General features: G+C 36.7%; 1 protein-coding gene across 6 annotated transcripts in view; it reads right to left on the reverse strand.

Annotated features, from left to right (window-relative positions):
- The window catches only part of LOC100179634, a 62,765-nt gene that overhangs the window by 38,783 nt on the left and 7,403 nt on the right, over positions 1-16,579 (reverse strand). For 4 of the 6 annotated variants that reach the window (XM_026835602.1, XM_026835601.1, XM_026835603.1 and 1 more), the window contains 45 exons: positions 16,166-16,375; positions 15,879-16,088; positions 15,315-15,524; positions 14,756-14,965; positions 14,447-14,677; positions 14,072-14,208; positions 13,645-13,814; positions 13,385-13,551; positions 13,038-13,245; positions 12,686-12,956; positions 12,398-12,615; positions 12,095-12,297; positions 11,605-11,785; positions 11,230-11,428; positions 10,884-11,035; positions 10,431-10,643; positions 10,133-10,295; positions 9,873-10,021; positions 9,570-9,794; positions 9,241-9,334; positions 9,023-9,052; positions 8,798-8,928; positions 8,315-8,566; positions 7,939-8,113; positions 7,721-7,857; positions 7,408-7,578; positions 6,890-7,045; positions 6,668-6,820; positions 5,976-6,131; positions 5,652-5,846; positions 5,239-5,412; positions 4,901-5,056; positions 4,512-4,667; positions 4,251-4,406; positions 3,853-4,008; positions 3,420-3,722; positions 3,162-3,317; positions 2,844-2,999; positions 2,507-2,665; positions 2,200-2,355; positions 1,725-1,880; positions 1,460-1,615; positions 1,051-1,206; positions 691-843; positions 368-523 (listed from right to left, as the gene is read on the reverse strand). In XM_026835602.1, coding sequence (XP_026691403.1) covers positions 368-523; positions 691-843; positions 1,051-1,206; positions 1,460-1,615; positions 1,725-1,880; positions 2,200-2,355; positions 2,507-2,665; positions 2,844-2,999; positions 3,162-3,317; positions 3,420-3,722; positions 3,853-4,008; positions 4,251-4,406; positions 4,512-4,667; positions 4,901-5,056; positions 5,239-5,412; positions 5,652-5,846; positions 5,976-6,131; positions 6,668-6,820; positions 6,890-7,045; positions 7,408-7,578; positions 7,721-7,857; positions 7,939-8,113; positions 8,315-8,566; positions 8,798-8,928; positions 9,023-9,052; positions 9,241-9,334; positions 9,570-9,794; positions 9,873-10,021; positions 10,133-10,295; positions 10,431-10,643; positions 10,884-11,035; positions 11,230-11,428; positions 11,605-11,785; positions 12,095-12,297; positions 12,398-12,615; positions 12,686-12,956; positions 13,038-13,245; positions 13,385-13,551; positions 13,645-13,814; positions 14,072-14,208; positions 14,447-14,677; positions 14,756-14,965; positions 15,315-15,524; positions 15,879-16,088; positions 16,166-16,375 — 7,882 coding nt within the window. The remainder of the gene's footprint in view (positions 1-367; positions 524-690; positions 844-1,050; positions 1,207-1,459; positions 1,616-1,724; positions 1,881-2,199; positions 2,356-2,506; positions 2,666-2,843; positions 3,000-3,161; positions 3,318-3,419; positions 3,723-3,852; positions 4,009-4,250; positions 4,407-4,511; positions 4,668-4,900; positions 5,057-5,238; positions 5,413-5,651; positions 5,847-5,975; positions 6,132-6,667; positions 6,821-6,889; positions 7,046-7,407; positions 7,579-7,720; positions 7,858-7,938; positions 8,114-8,314; positions 8,567-8,797; positions 8,929-9,022; positions 9,053-9,240; positions 9,335-9,569; positions 9,795-9,872; positions 10,022-10,132; positions 10,296-10,430; positions 10,644-10,883; positions 11,036-11,229; positions 11,429-11,604; positions 11,786-12,094; positions 12,298-12,397; positions 12,616-12,685; positions 12,957-13,037; positions 13,246-13,384; positions 13,552-13,644; positions 13,815-14,071; positions 14,209-14,446; positions 14,678-14,755; positions 14,966-15,314; positions 15,525-15,878; positions 16,089-16,165; positions 16,376-16,579) is intronic. The other 2 variants (XM_018812820.2, XM_026835604.1) reach the window with 2 other exon arrangements.

Genomic DNA, 16,579 nt, shown 5'->3' on the forward strand with positions numbered 1-16,579 from the left:
GTGGATTAAGTTAGTAATAACCTCATTCAACTTTGATTTCCTTAAACATTGTATCCAAAACTTAGCTGAGAAGCAAAATTTAAAATATCCAACATATAACCATTTAAAAAGGTGAAATTTCGATTTAGCCTATCAGAGATAAAGAAAACCTGTTTACAAGATAAACTTAGGCTCCCTTAGCCTTATTTCTTAATATAATACCTAAATAACAGCTTAAACTGAGCCATTGTCAAGTTCAAGGTCAAGTTCAAAAAATATTACAGCTAAGGCTAACACTGCATGTTTTGAAGGCAAATTTCGTGTAGACAACAAATAATAGAAATTTCGTAATCAAGGTATGTACAAATATTTACAAATATTTACAAACCTGTACAATACAAGTTGCAGAAGCTGAGTCATCACCAACGCAACTTCCTTCTCCAACATCTCCATACAAACACGCTCGTTCATGAGTTCGAACTCCCTCTCCACACGTAGTTGAACAACCCGACCATGCTCCCCATATAGACCAGCGAGGGCAGGGCTACAAATAAGTGAGAATTTAAAACATGTGTAAAGCAATAAACAATTAACGCAATAAACTTTTAAAGCAGCAAAAACATTTACTATAAACTTCTGTTCTTTACATGAATACGACAAAAAAGACTTTTACTAGTCTTGCTATAATACAAAGTTACTGCTAGGTAATACCTGTGTGTTGCAGAACTCTTGTTTTCTTCCAACACCTGGGCAAGGTCCAAGTGCTTCAGTAGTGACGCACACTCTGGTATTAACACGAACTCCTCCTCCACAAGTGGCTGAACATTCTGCATCCGTTGACCATGGGCTCCATGTTGGACAAAGCTAAAAAGTGTTACGATTTAATTTTTTACATGTGCTTAAGCAAAAAACAACAAAAGTCTACGAATAAATGTAGTCTACAAATGTATGAAAAAAAGTATTTATAAAATAAAACAAATCTAACTATATTTGAATCATTTCTTTTTTATTGTACATAGCCTATTTAAAAGTATTGGGTCTATCTAGTACAACAAAAGTTTCAGCATTTACCAAGTTATTGCAAGATTGAGTTTCATTGTTGTACCCAGTACATCCAGCACCACCATCAACACCATTCACACAAGTTCTGTAACGAGAATGTTGACCACCATCGCATGAAGCAGAACAACCACTCCATTGTGTCCATTGAGACCAGTATGCACAAACCTGAATATTAACAACTGTTGTCAATGTTTAAACTTAAACCTACAGAATCAGATATTACTAAAGTTTAGTTTATTTAATATGTTACACAATACTAATAAAATGAATTTAAAATTTAAATTTAAAACAATAATAAATTGATTAAAATACATGTTAAGCAAATATTTAAAAATATACAACGTTAAGTTCATTCATATACCCAAACAAGATTATATGTTAAATTACGAAAAAGTAAAATATCAACCACTAAACTGACCGATCCGTAGCAGCTCTGCTCTTCTCTGGTATGACCCCTGCATTCATCGCTAGGCTCATTATCAAGCGAGCATGATCGCTCACGAGATTGAGTTGCCACTCCACAAGACACTGGACATGATGACCAAGAGGACCATTCACTCCAGGTAGCGCATTCCTGTATAAAGAGGTTGGTTTCATAACAGATTTATCAGTTTTTAATACAGACTTATTGCTGTTGGAAATAGGTATGATATATCTTTTTATTTCGTGATAGTATATCTTACATTGCCAATGCATTGCATTTTTTCTTTTGGCATTCCTATGCAACCATCATCACCAGCATAACCATCTGCACAAGTTCTGTTTCTATGTTGGAAGCCAATTCCACATGAACTGCTACATTCGCCCCATGTGGACCAGTCTCTCCAAGCAGGACATGGCTGTTTATTTAAGAAAATAAAACCATTAATTACCAATATGTTGGCAAGGTTAAAGTTAGAGTTGTATCTTACATCAAAAACCTTTAGATTTTTCGATTTAATTAAAAATGATCTAAACTAACCAATTGAAGTATTTATTATAAATGCCAACTTATAAATAGTCATGAGTGTGTAAGAGTGTATATTTGGTACAGCTAACACATCCTAACATGATCTTTCTCTCCATAAAAAAAGGTGTTTTTTTTAAATTTATATACTTAAAAATAGTAAATTCATTTCATTCAGATTTGTATTGTATTATACACATAAAAATAAATACCTGAATACCACAAGGTATGGATTGTGTATCATCTGTACCACATTCTTCTAGACCTTCAAACCCATTCATACAATTTCTTGTTCTCACACGAGTTCCACCATTGCAAGTGACTGTGCATGTTGACCAAGCAAACCAACTTGACCAGAACGGGCACGCCTAAACATTTATCTTAGTTTATACTTAAGCATATTCTACTGTATTTTTTAAAAACAACATTAAGTTTAATTTACAAATTAAAACAAGAATGAAATTATCAATTTAAAAATGCATGTATAATAGTACTAGTATGTTTTTTAATACAACTTACCCTTAGTCCACAGTTCTCTACATCAGAGATGGAACCAACACAACCAGGTTGACCTGGAAGGCCATTGTTGCACGACCTTGATCTTGACCTGGTGGCTCCACTTCCACAAGTCTCACTACACTCTCCCCACTGACCCCACTCAGTAAATACCGGACAGGGCTAGATAAAAATTACAAAACATTACAAAATATAATTTACATTAAAGAATAAATCAAATATATCGTTGTAATTATTAAACCAAGACCTATTGGATAAATGTATATTTATATTGTATTCAAACACACTTCTGTGACGGCAATTATAGTCAAAGTCCAAGCATTCAATATAGTTTCACTACCTGTATATTACAGGCTTCATCATTGCTTGTTTCTCCAATGCAACCTGGTTCACCAACAAAACCATTAGTGCATGATCGTTGTTGCCTTCTCACTCCACCACCACATGATAAACTACAGTCGCTCCATGAGGACCATTGACCAAAGAATGGACAAGCCTTTAAAATACAAAGCATAATATAAGTTATGAAATAACGCAAACATAATATCAAATTAAGTTGCATGGTTTAATATGAAGAATATTTTTGAATAGAATATTTTAATGAGATTATGAAAAAGATTACCATTCAATTATTCAGAACTTGAATACTCTGTTATACCTGTTCGTTGCAAAAGTTAGAGTCCTGTTGTGGACCCATGCATCCTTTACCACCAACATTTCCATTGATGCATTCTCTTGTTCGAGTTTGCTGTCCAACTCCGCATGTAACTGAGCATTGTTGCCATGGATACCATTCCGACCATTCAGGACATTGCTGAAAGTTTTAATTGCAATGTATACTAACTGTTTAAAAAAAGGACCAAACTGATATCAGTAACACATTTTTAACTGCTACATTATATCAATACAGTTTTACCTGGATGTTGCATGATGATGATTCAGATGATGGACCCATATCTGCACATCCAACTCCATCTGGAAGACAAGACCTAGTCCTGATCATTGTTCCTCCTCCACATGAGACGGTGCAGTTTCCGTATGCTGACCAAGATGACCACATTGGACAACTACGGTCCGTACATGTTCTTCTTTCCATTGCATCACCAAAGCAGCTACCACCATTAGTTGTGGAGCAATCACGAGTGCGAGTAGTGTGACCCTGACCACAAGTAGAACTGCATGTAGACCAAGATCTCCAAGTACCCCACGTTGCACAATCCTAAAAAAATAACAAATTTTAATAAACAAAATGTAAACCAAGGTTATATTAAAGATAGGAAACAAATGACAACTAAATTTTTAACCCAGTTATATTCACATTTGTGAAATTATTCCATACACAAACTTACACCAAGTTCACAGGTAGCAGTTTCTGTGGCATCTCCTGCACAAGTTTGAACATCAGCAATCCTATTAAGGCAAACTCTGTTTCGAGATTGAAATCCATTTCCACAAGTTATTCCACAACCAGACCAAGCACCCCACACTGACCAAGTTGGGCATGGCTAAATATAAATAAACACAGGGTATTAATATATGTTGGTATTATCAGTACCCCAACTTAAAGAATATGGTGTTTTTAAATGGCGAAACGTTTGAGACAGTAATAAATCAATATATAATTCTACGACTGTTTAAAACTTAAAATAAAAAGGAAAATTAGTTCTTTAATATAAAACCACGTTAAACTAAATCTGTTTAAAAATCAGTCAAAGTTCAAACAGGTATGTCAGGAAATTTTTCCCACCTGTCCGTTGCAGTACAACTCCATACTTTGAGGTCCAATGCAACCCCCTTCACCAGGTGATCCATTTCTGCATGTCCTGGTGCGCGTTTGTCTACCACCACCACACAGTGCTGAACATTGGGTCCAAGAATTCCAGTCATTCCAAGTTGGGCATCCCTGCAAAGAGATCGGGGTTACACAAATAAAAACACTTTAGCAAGGTTGTTTTAGATAAAATTTTAGATAATTACTTTTACCATATTTTACAAAACCAGTTATTACCTGACTATTACACGTGTCAATCTCTTCGGAAGATCCAGAACATTCATTTTCACCAGCATCTCCATTTACACAAACTCTGTTATGAGATCTGGTTCCTCCACCACAAGTATCACTGCAGGGTGACCATGGGTTCCAACTACTCCAGTATGAGCAAGCCTAAAAAAAGAAAAAAATTGCAATCTTGAGCTAACTTGGGTTCAAGGCTTGCACTGCTACCATTGTGGGTGATGTGTCCTTGTGCAGAAAAAATAAAATAACTTCAAAAAATAATCACCCAGTTAGTAACATACATGGTAACTCGTAAGCTAGCAACAGGTGTATAAAACAGAACACTCATGTTATAACGACCGTCGTTTTCCGACCATGTGAGGATAAAGTAAGTTACACACCCCTGAATTGCATTCGGCTTGTTGCATACTTGGCCCCACACAAGTGTCAGTTTCAACTTCGCCAATCATACACACGCGTGTTTGTGTGCGAACTCCAACCCCACATGATGTGCTGCAACCTGACCATGATCCCCAGTTTGCCCAACTGCTGCATGCCTGGAAATAATGTAAGAAATGTGATACATATGTGGATAGGTAATCATAATATTAAAACTATAAAAGAAAATATGTTCCTAAAGTATTTTCTAAAAACAAGAATTACCACATAATCATCACCCAAAATTTCTGTGTCCAATTTATACAGCATTGCTTTTCCTTATCCTATGTAAGAAATTTACCTGGTTATTGCAGGCAGAGACGCGAGATGATTGACCAAGGCATCCATTATCCCCTGGGACTCCACCAATGCAGGTTCTTGTTAAACGAATCGTTCCACCACCGCAAGTAACTGAGCAACCTGGTGTGTCATCAACTGGAGGTTCAGGCCATGGCGCCCATGATGGACACGTTGCCTGTTACAACATTAAATAAAGAAGTGAGTATTTACATAAAAAAATCATTTAAAAAAAGTAACAGTTTGTAGCAATTTTTCCAATTTAGTTATGTACAAATAAATATTATTTTGTTAAAGATGTACAAAAATTAATTGCTGCTTAAGAAAATAAGATAGATACCAAACTTCAAAATACTAAAACAGTATTATTTCAATCTCCTTATATTGAAGTCGTAAAAAACATTTTAACTATCTTACCTTTATTGTGCAGTCCTCCGATTCTGTTGCAGGGCCAGGACATAGTGATGATACGGCAACAGGTGGTGGTTCAGCAGATCCAAGATCTACAGTTGCAGTAGGTACAGCGCAGAATCGAAGTCTGTTTCGTCTTCCTATTCCACAAGTTTCACTACAGCTGCTCCAACGAGTCCAAGATCCCCATGATGGACATTGCTAGAAGAAAATATCAGGAAATTTACACAGCACACAGACAAAATGAAAATGTAAATTTTCTAATATTGTTTTAATCGTTTATTAAAATAGATTTTACTGTTGGAATAATTGTGTGAAATATCAACATACCACATTGGCACAGCTTGTTGTTTCTTGTGCTCTGCCTCTGCAGCCAGCCTCACCAGCAACTCCATTCTCACATCTTCGACTTCTAGTTACTTGCGAACCTCCACAAGTGACAGGGCAACCAGTCCAGGACGACCATTGAGTCCAATATGGACAGATCTAAAGTATTTGTGTGTTTGCTATAACAGTCATATTATAATACAATTTGAAAAAATACTTTATTGAGAGTTTAGAAACTGAGTTGAATTTAGTTTTGGTTGTTTACTTATTTAGCCGTTTCTTTAAAAAGTGAAAATATTAATGTGCCATTGAAGGTTGAAACTTAATATTCATGTATTTAAACATAGAAGGAACATGCAGAGAATAATGGGTGTTGGAAAGTTTAGCTAAATAAGATGTTTGTTACTTTTGAAGTTTAAAACAGTTAGTGCAAATGTACAATTATTTAAAGTTAGCCTTTATAAACGAGGGATTACAATACTAACATGCATTTATAGTAAAGACTAAGTAGTGGTAACATGCAGGTTAGTTACAGGCTTGAACTTGGTGACTTGTTCTTTCAGATGGGTTCATCCAAATTTGGTTAGTTGGTTAGAAGAGAAGTGACCTAAATTCTTAAAACTAATTATGGGTTATAATGTTAGTTGGGTTAGATGCTAGTGTTTGTGTGCAGGTGGAAGCAGGTTGCTTCTAACCTCAGTATTGCACGTAACAGTTTCACTTGATGCACCATCACAGGTAGATAAGTCTGAAGAGAACAAACATCTTCTAACCCGGGTGGATTGGCCACCGCCACAAGAGGCACTGCAGTCAGCCCATGGGAGCCAAGATGTCCATTGGGCACAAAACTAAAAATGCCGCAAAGGTTAAAAACTGTTGACCTGGAATCTGTGAAAAATTAAAAGATCCAAGCGGACCTGTGTGTTGCAGTCTTCTGTTTGACTAGCTGACCCCATGCAGCCCATCTGGCCTGGGCTTCCATACTGACAATCTCGAGATCTCATCCTGGTTCCCCCATTACAGGGTGCTGAGCATACGCTCCATTCCGACCAAGTAATCCAACGAGGACAGTCCTATTTTTGACACAAGATTGTGACAACATGTATGATTATTCAACCTGTACCTGTGCTGTGGGATTTCTAGTAACATTACAGGGTAGTACTTGAGCTGGACTGACATTTAGCTTGGCACGACAAGATTTTATAATAGTCCGAAAAATACTGACAAACAGATACGTTTGGTCACGAGCGCATATTTTTGAAAGGTCAACCAATCATGTTGTACACGATTCAAAGCGAGTATCATTCGATATGTTTAGATCGTTTTTGTCTGCGCATAAATTTATAAGTCGTGCCGTGCATTTGCCGTTGCCACAGCCAAGTTACTACTTCCCCTGAGGCCATGTCGAGTGAGTGAGAAAATGTTCTCAAATTACCTGATTGTTGCAAGCTATGGTTTCATTTATTGGACCCATGCATCCTAGCTGGCCAGGTTCTCCAAACACACAAGTTCGGATTCTAGATTGTGATCCTCCCCCACAAGTAACGCTGCAGTCATTGTAACCACTCCATTGTGACCAAACGGGGCATGGACCAATGTTGCAGATCTAGAATAAAGAATACAGTATTAAAAAAATAAACTCCAGGACAGACATTTTTTCACTTACAATAGAAACCCTAAACTTTTCTTTTTATTTTTACATGAGTTTATTTTTACATGTTTTATTTTTACATGGTTTAAACCCTTACCTTGGTTTCCCTAGATGTTCCATTGCAGTTGTTAATGTTATCTCCAAACCCACCAGTGCAGTTTCGAACTCGGTATTGGTTTCCACCACCACAGGTTCTTCCACAAGTGCTCCATTCTCCCCATTCTGACCAAGTTGCTATAAGAAGCGAAAGATAAAAGTGATTAGAATTTTAATCTGGCTTAAAGAGAGCTTAAAAACACATTAAGAACCACATACGTTGTCCACATGCAAACAATGCAATGTTTTCCACAACAGAAAATAATCCTTCGAAATCATTAACAAAGAAAGCATTTTGTTCATCAGGGTCGCTTGCAATCGCATAAATCTCATTAATGTCCACTCGGTTAGTCACGGCGATCGCAATCACCTTCACTCCTTTGTTTTTGAGTGCCTGGAAAGTATAACAAATTGAAAGACTGTCTTTTGATAATGACATGGAACACTGTTTAGTATATTTTTTATACAAATCCCAAATTATAGATTTTAAAACAAAATATTATTTAAACATTTATTTATGGTTAAAAAACAGTTCCCCGATACAGGTCTAGTAGTACCGTATCAAACTATACACTGCTTTGTTGTTAAAACAAACCTGTACGGTATCTCCAGGGTTATCTTGGGCTCTGCCATCAGTCAGTACAACAGCAAGATCAGGTACATCAGGTCTGTCTCCTTCGGCTTCAGTGAATAACCGGTTAGCTGCATAGGTAAGAGCCTTTCCTGTGTGAGTGCCTGAACCATCATATGTGACTCGGTCAATTCGTTCAATTAAATCTTCAGAGCTTGTAGATTGAGCAAAGCTCCACAGAGGAATTACATCTCTGTTAAAACGAAGTGCAGCAATCTGGAAAATAGTTGTAAAAATGAATTAATCTAATACTAAAGAGGTGTAAACATTTTTATTAAGCATTAAAGGAATTATTGTAGAAAAGACTATACATTTAACCAATAAAAGTAAAGTTGGGAAAAGACTGTGGTAACAAAAAAGGTCTGTTTTAAGTAAGTTATCTACAAAGTTAGCAATACAATATTAGTTTAAGAAAAAATAAGTAGGAACTTAGGAAAGTCATCTTACTCTTGTACTGTTCAATCCAACATTAAGTTGTGCCATTACACGACGAAGAAAACTGCGCACAATTTCAAAGTTCGCGTTTCCAATGCTACTGCTTGAATCAATTATAATTGCAATGTCCAACTGGGCGCAGTCTAAAAATTAGGTAAATTATAAACAATATAATTTGTTTTTTGCACTTTTTACAATTCTGGGCACCCCCCAAAAAGTCAAAAACGAAGAACTTACCTTCACGGACGCCATCAGGGGGAAGATCGCCTGGTAATAAAAAATATTCATTAGGTATTAAATTTTAAACAATCTTGATGGAATTTTTTTGCTGCTATTGTTAGCAGGCATAATGTAATGCTTGAATAATTCACTCTGGTCCCTACCAACAAAAATGGAAATCAAACAACAGATAACAAAATGTAAGTTTGAAGTTATGGCAATATTGTATGACTTACTACATGCAATGGTGTTACATGCCAACACATCAACAGGGGCTCCAGTACAATTACCATCACCAGGATCTCCATTGATACAAGTACGACTTCTCTCCTGCATTGAAAGAGTTAAAGTTAAGTTAAGCAATACATCATCAGACAACTTAAAACAGACTAACTCTTCGTAACCATGACATGGTAAATATTTTAAAACTTATTATGCCACAATAATTATTTTAAAATGATGAAATTCAATGACTCTAAAGCCCTTATATGTAAAATGTATTCAAATCCAACAAGCTCTGTTTTAATAACATCCACTCCCAAAAGACTAAACTGCAACAACTAACCTCAACTCCTCCATCACATGAAGCAGAACATTCAGTCCAAGATGACCAGGTATCCCAGTATGGACAAGATTGTTGCACGCATGGTTCCTCGGAAGATGCACTTCCTTCACATCCAGGTCCTCCAGCATCACCACCGATGCAGAGGCGGAATCTGTTGATTGATCCAATACCACAGGTTACACTGCAAAATCCTGGACTCCATGGAGACCACTGAGCACATGGTGACTGCAGAAATGGCAAAAATTAGAATAAAGTTTAGAAAAATAAATGATAAAATCTGTTATATTGTTTCGATGCACTTACCAAATTTTCACAGTCTTTGGTTTGAGAAGATGGACCTTCACAGCCAACCATTCCAAAGTCTCCATTCATACAAATCCTTGTTCTGGTCATGGTACCAGAGTTGCATGTGTTTGTACACGTGCTCCACTCTGACCAGTCTGACATGGTTGCTGCAAAAAAATTCAACATTTAACTTTATTTATAAATGTAATTAGTTTTTAAAACTACTTTGCCATATTCCATATAATTTTGGCTGAATTTGAATATTTTAAAATACTTACGGCAATCGTTGTCGTTACAGGTCTGGGTTTGTTCCGTGTCACCCATGCAACCATCTTGACCCGCCGAACCAAAGTTACAAGTCCTACTTCTTGTTTGAGATCCTCCATCACATGAGACTGGACATTGTGTCCATGATGACCATACAGCCCATACAGGACATTCCTAAAGTTATAACAGTTTAGGATACAACATCAGTTGTTTAACTTATTACCAACCAACTGTTTTAATTTAAAAGTTTAATGTTTTTTTTAGATGTTAGGTTTTTCCTAAAGGTTTTTAATATTTCTATTTATTTACCATATCATTGCAATCTTGTTCTTCAACAGTCATTCCCATGCATCCATCATCACCAGGATCTCCATTATTGCATGTTCTTGTTTTCCTCTGCACTCCACCACCACAAGACAAGCTGCAGTCTGTATACGGACTCCAGTTTGACCAGATTGGGCAAGCTTGGGTCATACAAGTAAGAGTTTCACTGTTTGATCCATCACAACCAGTACCTGGAGCCTGGAAAATTAAAATTACAAAGTTAAACTTTATGGAAACTACACAAAAATGACTGATGTGGTGTTACAGAAATCTAGGTTGATTTGAGATCTGTAAATATTTATAGGGTACTAAAAGCCCTTTGTAATATGGCATTCACTAGAATTCTTTACTCATACAAAAATTTCACTAACATGGCTTTAATGCTTAGAATATCTGTTAAAAAATATCTGTTAAATAAAACATACAAAGTCGTTTTACCTCTCCCACCAAACAAGTTCGTTCTCTGGTCATAACACCCCCAGCACAAGATTTGGAACAGTCACCAAATGGCTCCCATGCTCCCCACCCAGGACAGGCTTGTCGGTTACAAACTTTTTCATCATATCTGTTACCTTCACACGCAACTTGGTCTGGAAATAAAATGTATGGTGTAACTAACAAAAAAAGAAAATTCGATCTAACAGAAAGAAAAACAATTTTATAATGAAAATTACCCACTCAAGTAAAGATAATTCCAATATGTTTTATGAAAGAAATAAAGTAAAAACTTATAATAAACATGCAATTTTCTCTAATGAATTTTTATAATTAATCAAGAATATACCTGGATCTGCTCCTGGTGCAACAGTACAAGTTCTGCTACGGAATTGAGTTCCACCACCACAGTCAACACTGCAGTTTCCAAAAGAGGACCATTGACCCCATTCACTACAAGGGATCTGATTGCACATTCTTAACTCACTTATTAATCCTATGCAACCATCTTGACCTGGTTCACCATTGTTGCAAGAACGAGTTCGAACCTAAAAATCATTTATATTGTTACTATTACAAAAAAAACAAACATTTACAGCAATATTCAAAATTGTACTACATGCTGTAGAAATACTAAGCCATTTAAAGTTGACAAAAAGAGTATTGAAAACACTAAACAACACTAAACATAATAACGCTTAAGAAACATTCAAAAATTCCAAACCTGGTTGCCAGTTCCACATGCTTGATCACATGGTCCAAATTCTGACCAGTCTCCCCAAGTTGGGCAAACATTGGTGGCGCATTGTTGAGATTCTACTCTTGATCCTTCACATCCATCATCACCAACATCACCATTGTTACAAGATCGAGTGCGGAATTGGGTTCCACTGCCGCACGTTAAGCTATGGAAAAAATGATTTTAAGTAAAATGATAGGAAACTGTTTCGTACACAGATTTTTTCTATGTTTCAATATAGTCTCCAATGTTATGAGGTCCACTAGGGGCACACCAGCAGTCTGGAACTTGATATTTGAGATTTTATTTAAAAGTCATTGTTTTAGTTAATAAATAAAACAAAAAAATTGAACAAAGTTATCCGAGCAGTTTCACAGAAACTACATGAAAAATAACATACAGTATTTTATAACAACAAACTTGTTAAGACATTTAAAAAGCTAGTATAACCATAGTTGAGATGAAGTTATGTTACCTGCAGCCTGAATATTCACTCCACTCTGACCATGTAGGGCAAGTTCCTCCATTGCATTCCCTGCTTTCCATTGGTGATCCTGGGCATCCGGGCATCCCTGGTGCACCATATGAACAGTTTCTCATTCTCTGTTCAAATCCAGTACCACATGTGGTGGAGCAATCGGACCACGTTGTCCAAGGTGTCCATTCTTCGCATTGTTTCTGAAAAAATAATATAGCATTAAATGAAAGGCTTTTGGAAAAGTTGAGATACCAATATAAAATGGGTCTCAATTTGTAACATGGTGTAATATATTCCAACCTGTGTATTGCAAGGCATTGTGCTTGATGTGTCTCCAATGCAACCATCATCTCCAACATTTCCATCCATGCAGGTTCGAGTTCTTTGCATAGATCCAACACCACAGGTGACAGAGCAGTCTGAGTCTTGCCAAGGTGACCAGTAAGGACATCCTTGAGTCTGGCAGTTCTGTATATCTTCTACATCACCAACACATTCACCCTCACCAAGTACACCACCTGAAAGTTAAGTTGTTAGGTTTACAATAACATCAAAATTCTTCAACATGTTGAAGCATCTATAACCCACCAACACATTCCCGTGTTCGCTTCATGGTTCCACCACCACATGTTCGTGTACAAGGGCCAAAAGCAGACCATTCACTAAATACTGCACATGATTCTTCACCAGTACAAACAATTGTTTCAGACAAGTCTCCACCACACAAAGTTCTGTCAGTTCCCTCAGGCAAGCAAACTCGCGTTCTAGTCTGAGTTCCGGGCCCACAAGAAGAAGAGCAATTGCTGTATTCGGACCAATCTCCAAAATAGGGGCAAGTCTCTGTGCTGCAATCAACATCCTAAAAAAACAGTGTTACAAATTAATTTATCAACAGCTGACAAAACGGTACACTTCGAAAAATATTAGTATTGAAACTTACAGAGTTTGTTACTCCCATACAGCCTGGCATACCAGCAGAACCACCAATGCAGGTTCTAGATCTGGTAGATTTGCCACCACCACAAGTAACAGAGCAGTCACTATATTCAGACCATGAAGACCACTGTTCACATGTGTTAGCAGCACATGGGATTTCTTGCATTTCATCTCCAACACAGTCTAACCCAGGAGTACCATCGGTGCATGTTCTGCGTATCAAATAAAAACATAATTAGAGATTAATGTGAACACAAATAAAAACATAATTAGAGATTAATGTGGTTGACTATAACTTACTACCTATTATAAGTTGCTATAGCTTTGGGCTACAAAATTTAAACTATATACCTTGTTCTTTGCTGCACTCCACCATTGCATGTGACTGGACATGCTGAAAAGTCGCTCCATTCTGTCCAAGAGGCGCATGCTGCTTGTGTGCAGTCCTGAACATCTTCGGTTGAACCAGAACATCCAGCCATGCCAGGTGAACCATTTGTACAAGTTCTACTTCGTGTCTATAGTAATGTACAATGAATACATTTAAAACCACAGTATTTTTAGACATATTGTTGTAAAAATATATAAAAACTGATAAAAGTTCTGCCCACCTTTGTCGCAGGGCCACAAGTGGCAGTACAAGCGCCAAAATCACCCCAGTTAGACCAAAATTCACAATCAACCACAGCACAATCTTGGCTCATGACTGAATCCGATAAATTATCACAGCCAATGTCACCGATCTCTCCATTCATACAAGCGCGAGTTCGAACTTGCTCAGCTGCAGAATAAGAAAAAAGGTTTAAAAAATATTTTATATATATATATAATACATCATAAAAGATTAAGCACCTTCGTCATGCTTTTGCTAAATAAACTGTACAATTTTTAAAATTTGTATATAATTGTAAACAATTTGAAATACCTTTGAAATTTTATTTTATTGATATTCAATTTGAATTTTTTATAAAACCCCATATATACATATATGTATATATATATATATATATATATATATATGTAATCAACAAATCTTACCTCCCCCACAGGTTACACTGCATGGACTGTATTCACTCCATGCTCCCCAGGTTGGACAGGCCTCTGTTCTACAGGGAGACATTTCCGAGCTCTCACCATCGCATCCAGTTGCCGCATTACCACCAGACTGGCATTGTCTATTTATTTAGATAAAAGGTTATTTCAGCTGCCAAAAAAAATGTTAGAAAAAAGTTATGGCTAATAAAATAAATCCTAAATAATGTTACGGATAGTTTGTGTTGTGTCATGTGTGTGTGTGTGTGTGTTAAGAGAAACTGGGAAAATCAGTAGATGTCATCAAGAATGCTAAAAGAAAATCTGCAAATGAATGGGTTTTCTGGACATGGTCACATATGTAACTGGGCAAATTGTAACCTTTGCCGAAGCACAGTGCCTCCACCACAAGAAACAGAGCATTCATCTGATTGTGACCATGGTCCCCAAGTTGGTGGGGGTGGTGGGGACTCAGTTGTCACTGGTGGTGGGGGGACAGTTGTTACAACTGGAATTGTTGTTGTTGGGCAAGGTTCAGTGTTGCAATCAGTGGTTTCAATTCCAGATCCAGGACATGGAATGACATTTCCAACAGGTGGTGAAGAACATGTTCTGGAACAATAAAAAATAATTTAGATTTGGGAATTTTTAATTTAAAACTAGATCAAATGTTTGTTTTTTAAAACAAACCTAGCTCTTGTTCTTTGTCCAGTTCCACAAGTGACTGTACATTCTATCAGTGTTGTCCATTCCGACCAAGTTGGTGCTGGTGTTGTTACAACTGGTGTTGTTGTTGTTGGTGGAGTTGTTGTTGGGCAAGGTTCAGTGTTGCAATCAGTGGTTTCAATTCCAGATCCAGGACATGGAATGACATTTCCAACAGGTGGCGAAGAACATGTTCTGTAAAGTAAATGAATTTGTGGGTTTTTTTCTCGAGTGGCCTGATAGAAACAGTCATTGTAACACTGCATTCAAACTTCATACACCTGTTGCATGTATATGAGTTATTGTAATACATAACTTTGTAGGGTATTGTTTATGTTTTTATTCTATATGGCTGACAATCTGAACAATCTATTATTAAGCACTGGGTTAAAACAGTGACAAGTAAGTAAGGTCTATGCCAGGATTCATATGCGCACAATGATAGCTTCATCAACCAATAAATGTGGTACATTTTGTTATAACGCAAAAATTACAACCACTGAGGTATAGCATGTAAAAATAATACTTGTTTTTTAAAACATACCTAGCTCTTGTTCTTTGTCCAGTTCCACAAGTGACTGTACATTCTATAAGAGTTGTCCATTCTGACCAAGTTGGTGCTGGTGTTGTTACAACTGGTGTTGTTGTTGTTGGGGGAGTTGTTGTTGGGCAAGGCTCAGTGTTGCAATCAGTTGTTTCAATTCCAGATCCAGGACATGGAATGACATTTCCAACAGGTGGCGAAGAACATGTTCTGTAAAGTAAATGAATGTTGAGGCTTGTTTATCCTTGAGTTATTGAACTATGAACAGTGTTATAAAACAAAGGTTTTATTTCAGACACTTTTTGTTTGCTTATAACTTACGATGTACAAAACTTTATGAAAAGTTGTTTCGGTTTTTATTCTATATGGCTGACAATCTGAACAATCTATTATTAAAAACTGGGTTGAAACAGTGACAGGTAAGTGGTCTATGCCCGGTGGTCATATGCGCACAATGATAGCTTCATCAACCAATAAATGTGGTACATTTTGTTATAACACAAAAATTACAACCATTGAAGTATAGTGGCATGTAAAAATAAAGATTGTTTTTTTAAAACATACCTAGCTCTTGTTCTTTGTCCAGTTCCACAAGTGACTGTACATTCTATCAGAGTTGTCCATTCCGACCAAGTTGGTGCTGGTATTGTTACAACTGGTGTTGTTGTTGTTGGTGGAGTTGTTGTTGGGCAAGGCTCAGTGTTGCAATCAGTTGTTTCAATTCCAGATCCAGGACATGGAATGACATTTCCAACAGGTGGCGAAGAACATGTTCTGGAATAATAAAAAATAATTTAGATTTAGGATTTTTAATTTAAAACTAAAACAAATGTTTATTTTTTAAAACATACCTAGCTCTTGTTCTTTGTCCAGTTCCACAAGTGACTGTACATTCTACAAGAGTTGTCCATTCTGACCAAGTTGGTGCTGGTGTTGTTACAACTGGTGTTGTTGTTGTTGGGGGAGTTGTTGTTGGGCAAGGCTCAGTGTTGCAATCAACATTATCAAAAGCATTTCCAGGACACTGTGGGACACCACCAACTGGTGGTTGAGAACATGTTCTGTAAAATAAAATAAAAAGTATTAGTGTATTTCTTACATAGCAAATTAATCGCTTTTACCATTTAGGTATGATGTGAAGATCATATAATCACAAATTATGAAAATTTATTTAATCGGTTGTCAATCCATGGACTTAAGATATACCTATTAATGACAAAATTTGGTTTCTACAAACACACAGTTTACATGGATATATCGCAAGT

The sequence above is a fragment of the Ciona intestinalis genome, chromosome 8, assembly GCF_000224145.3.
Source record: "Ciona intestinalis chromosome 8, KH, whole genome shotgun sequence".
Taxonomy (NCBI): Eukaryota; Metazoa; Chordata; class Ascidiacea; order Phlebobranchia; family Cionidae; genus Ciona; species Ciona intestinalis.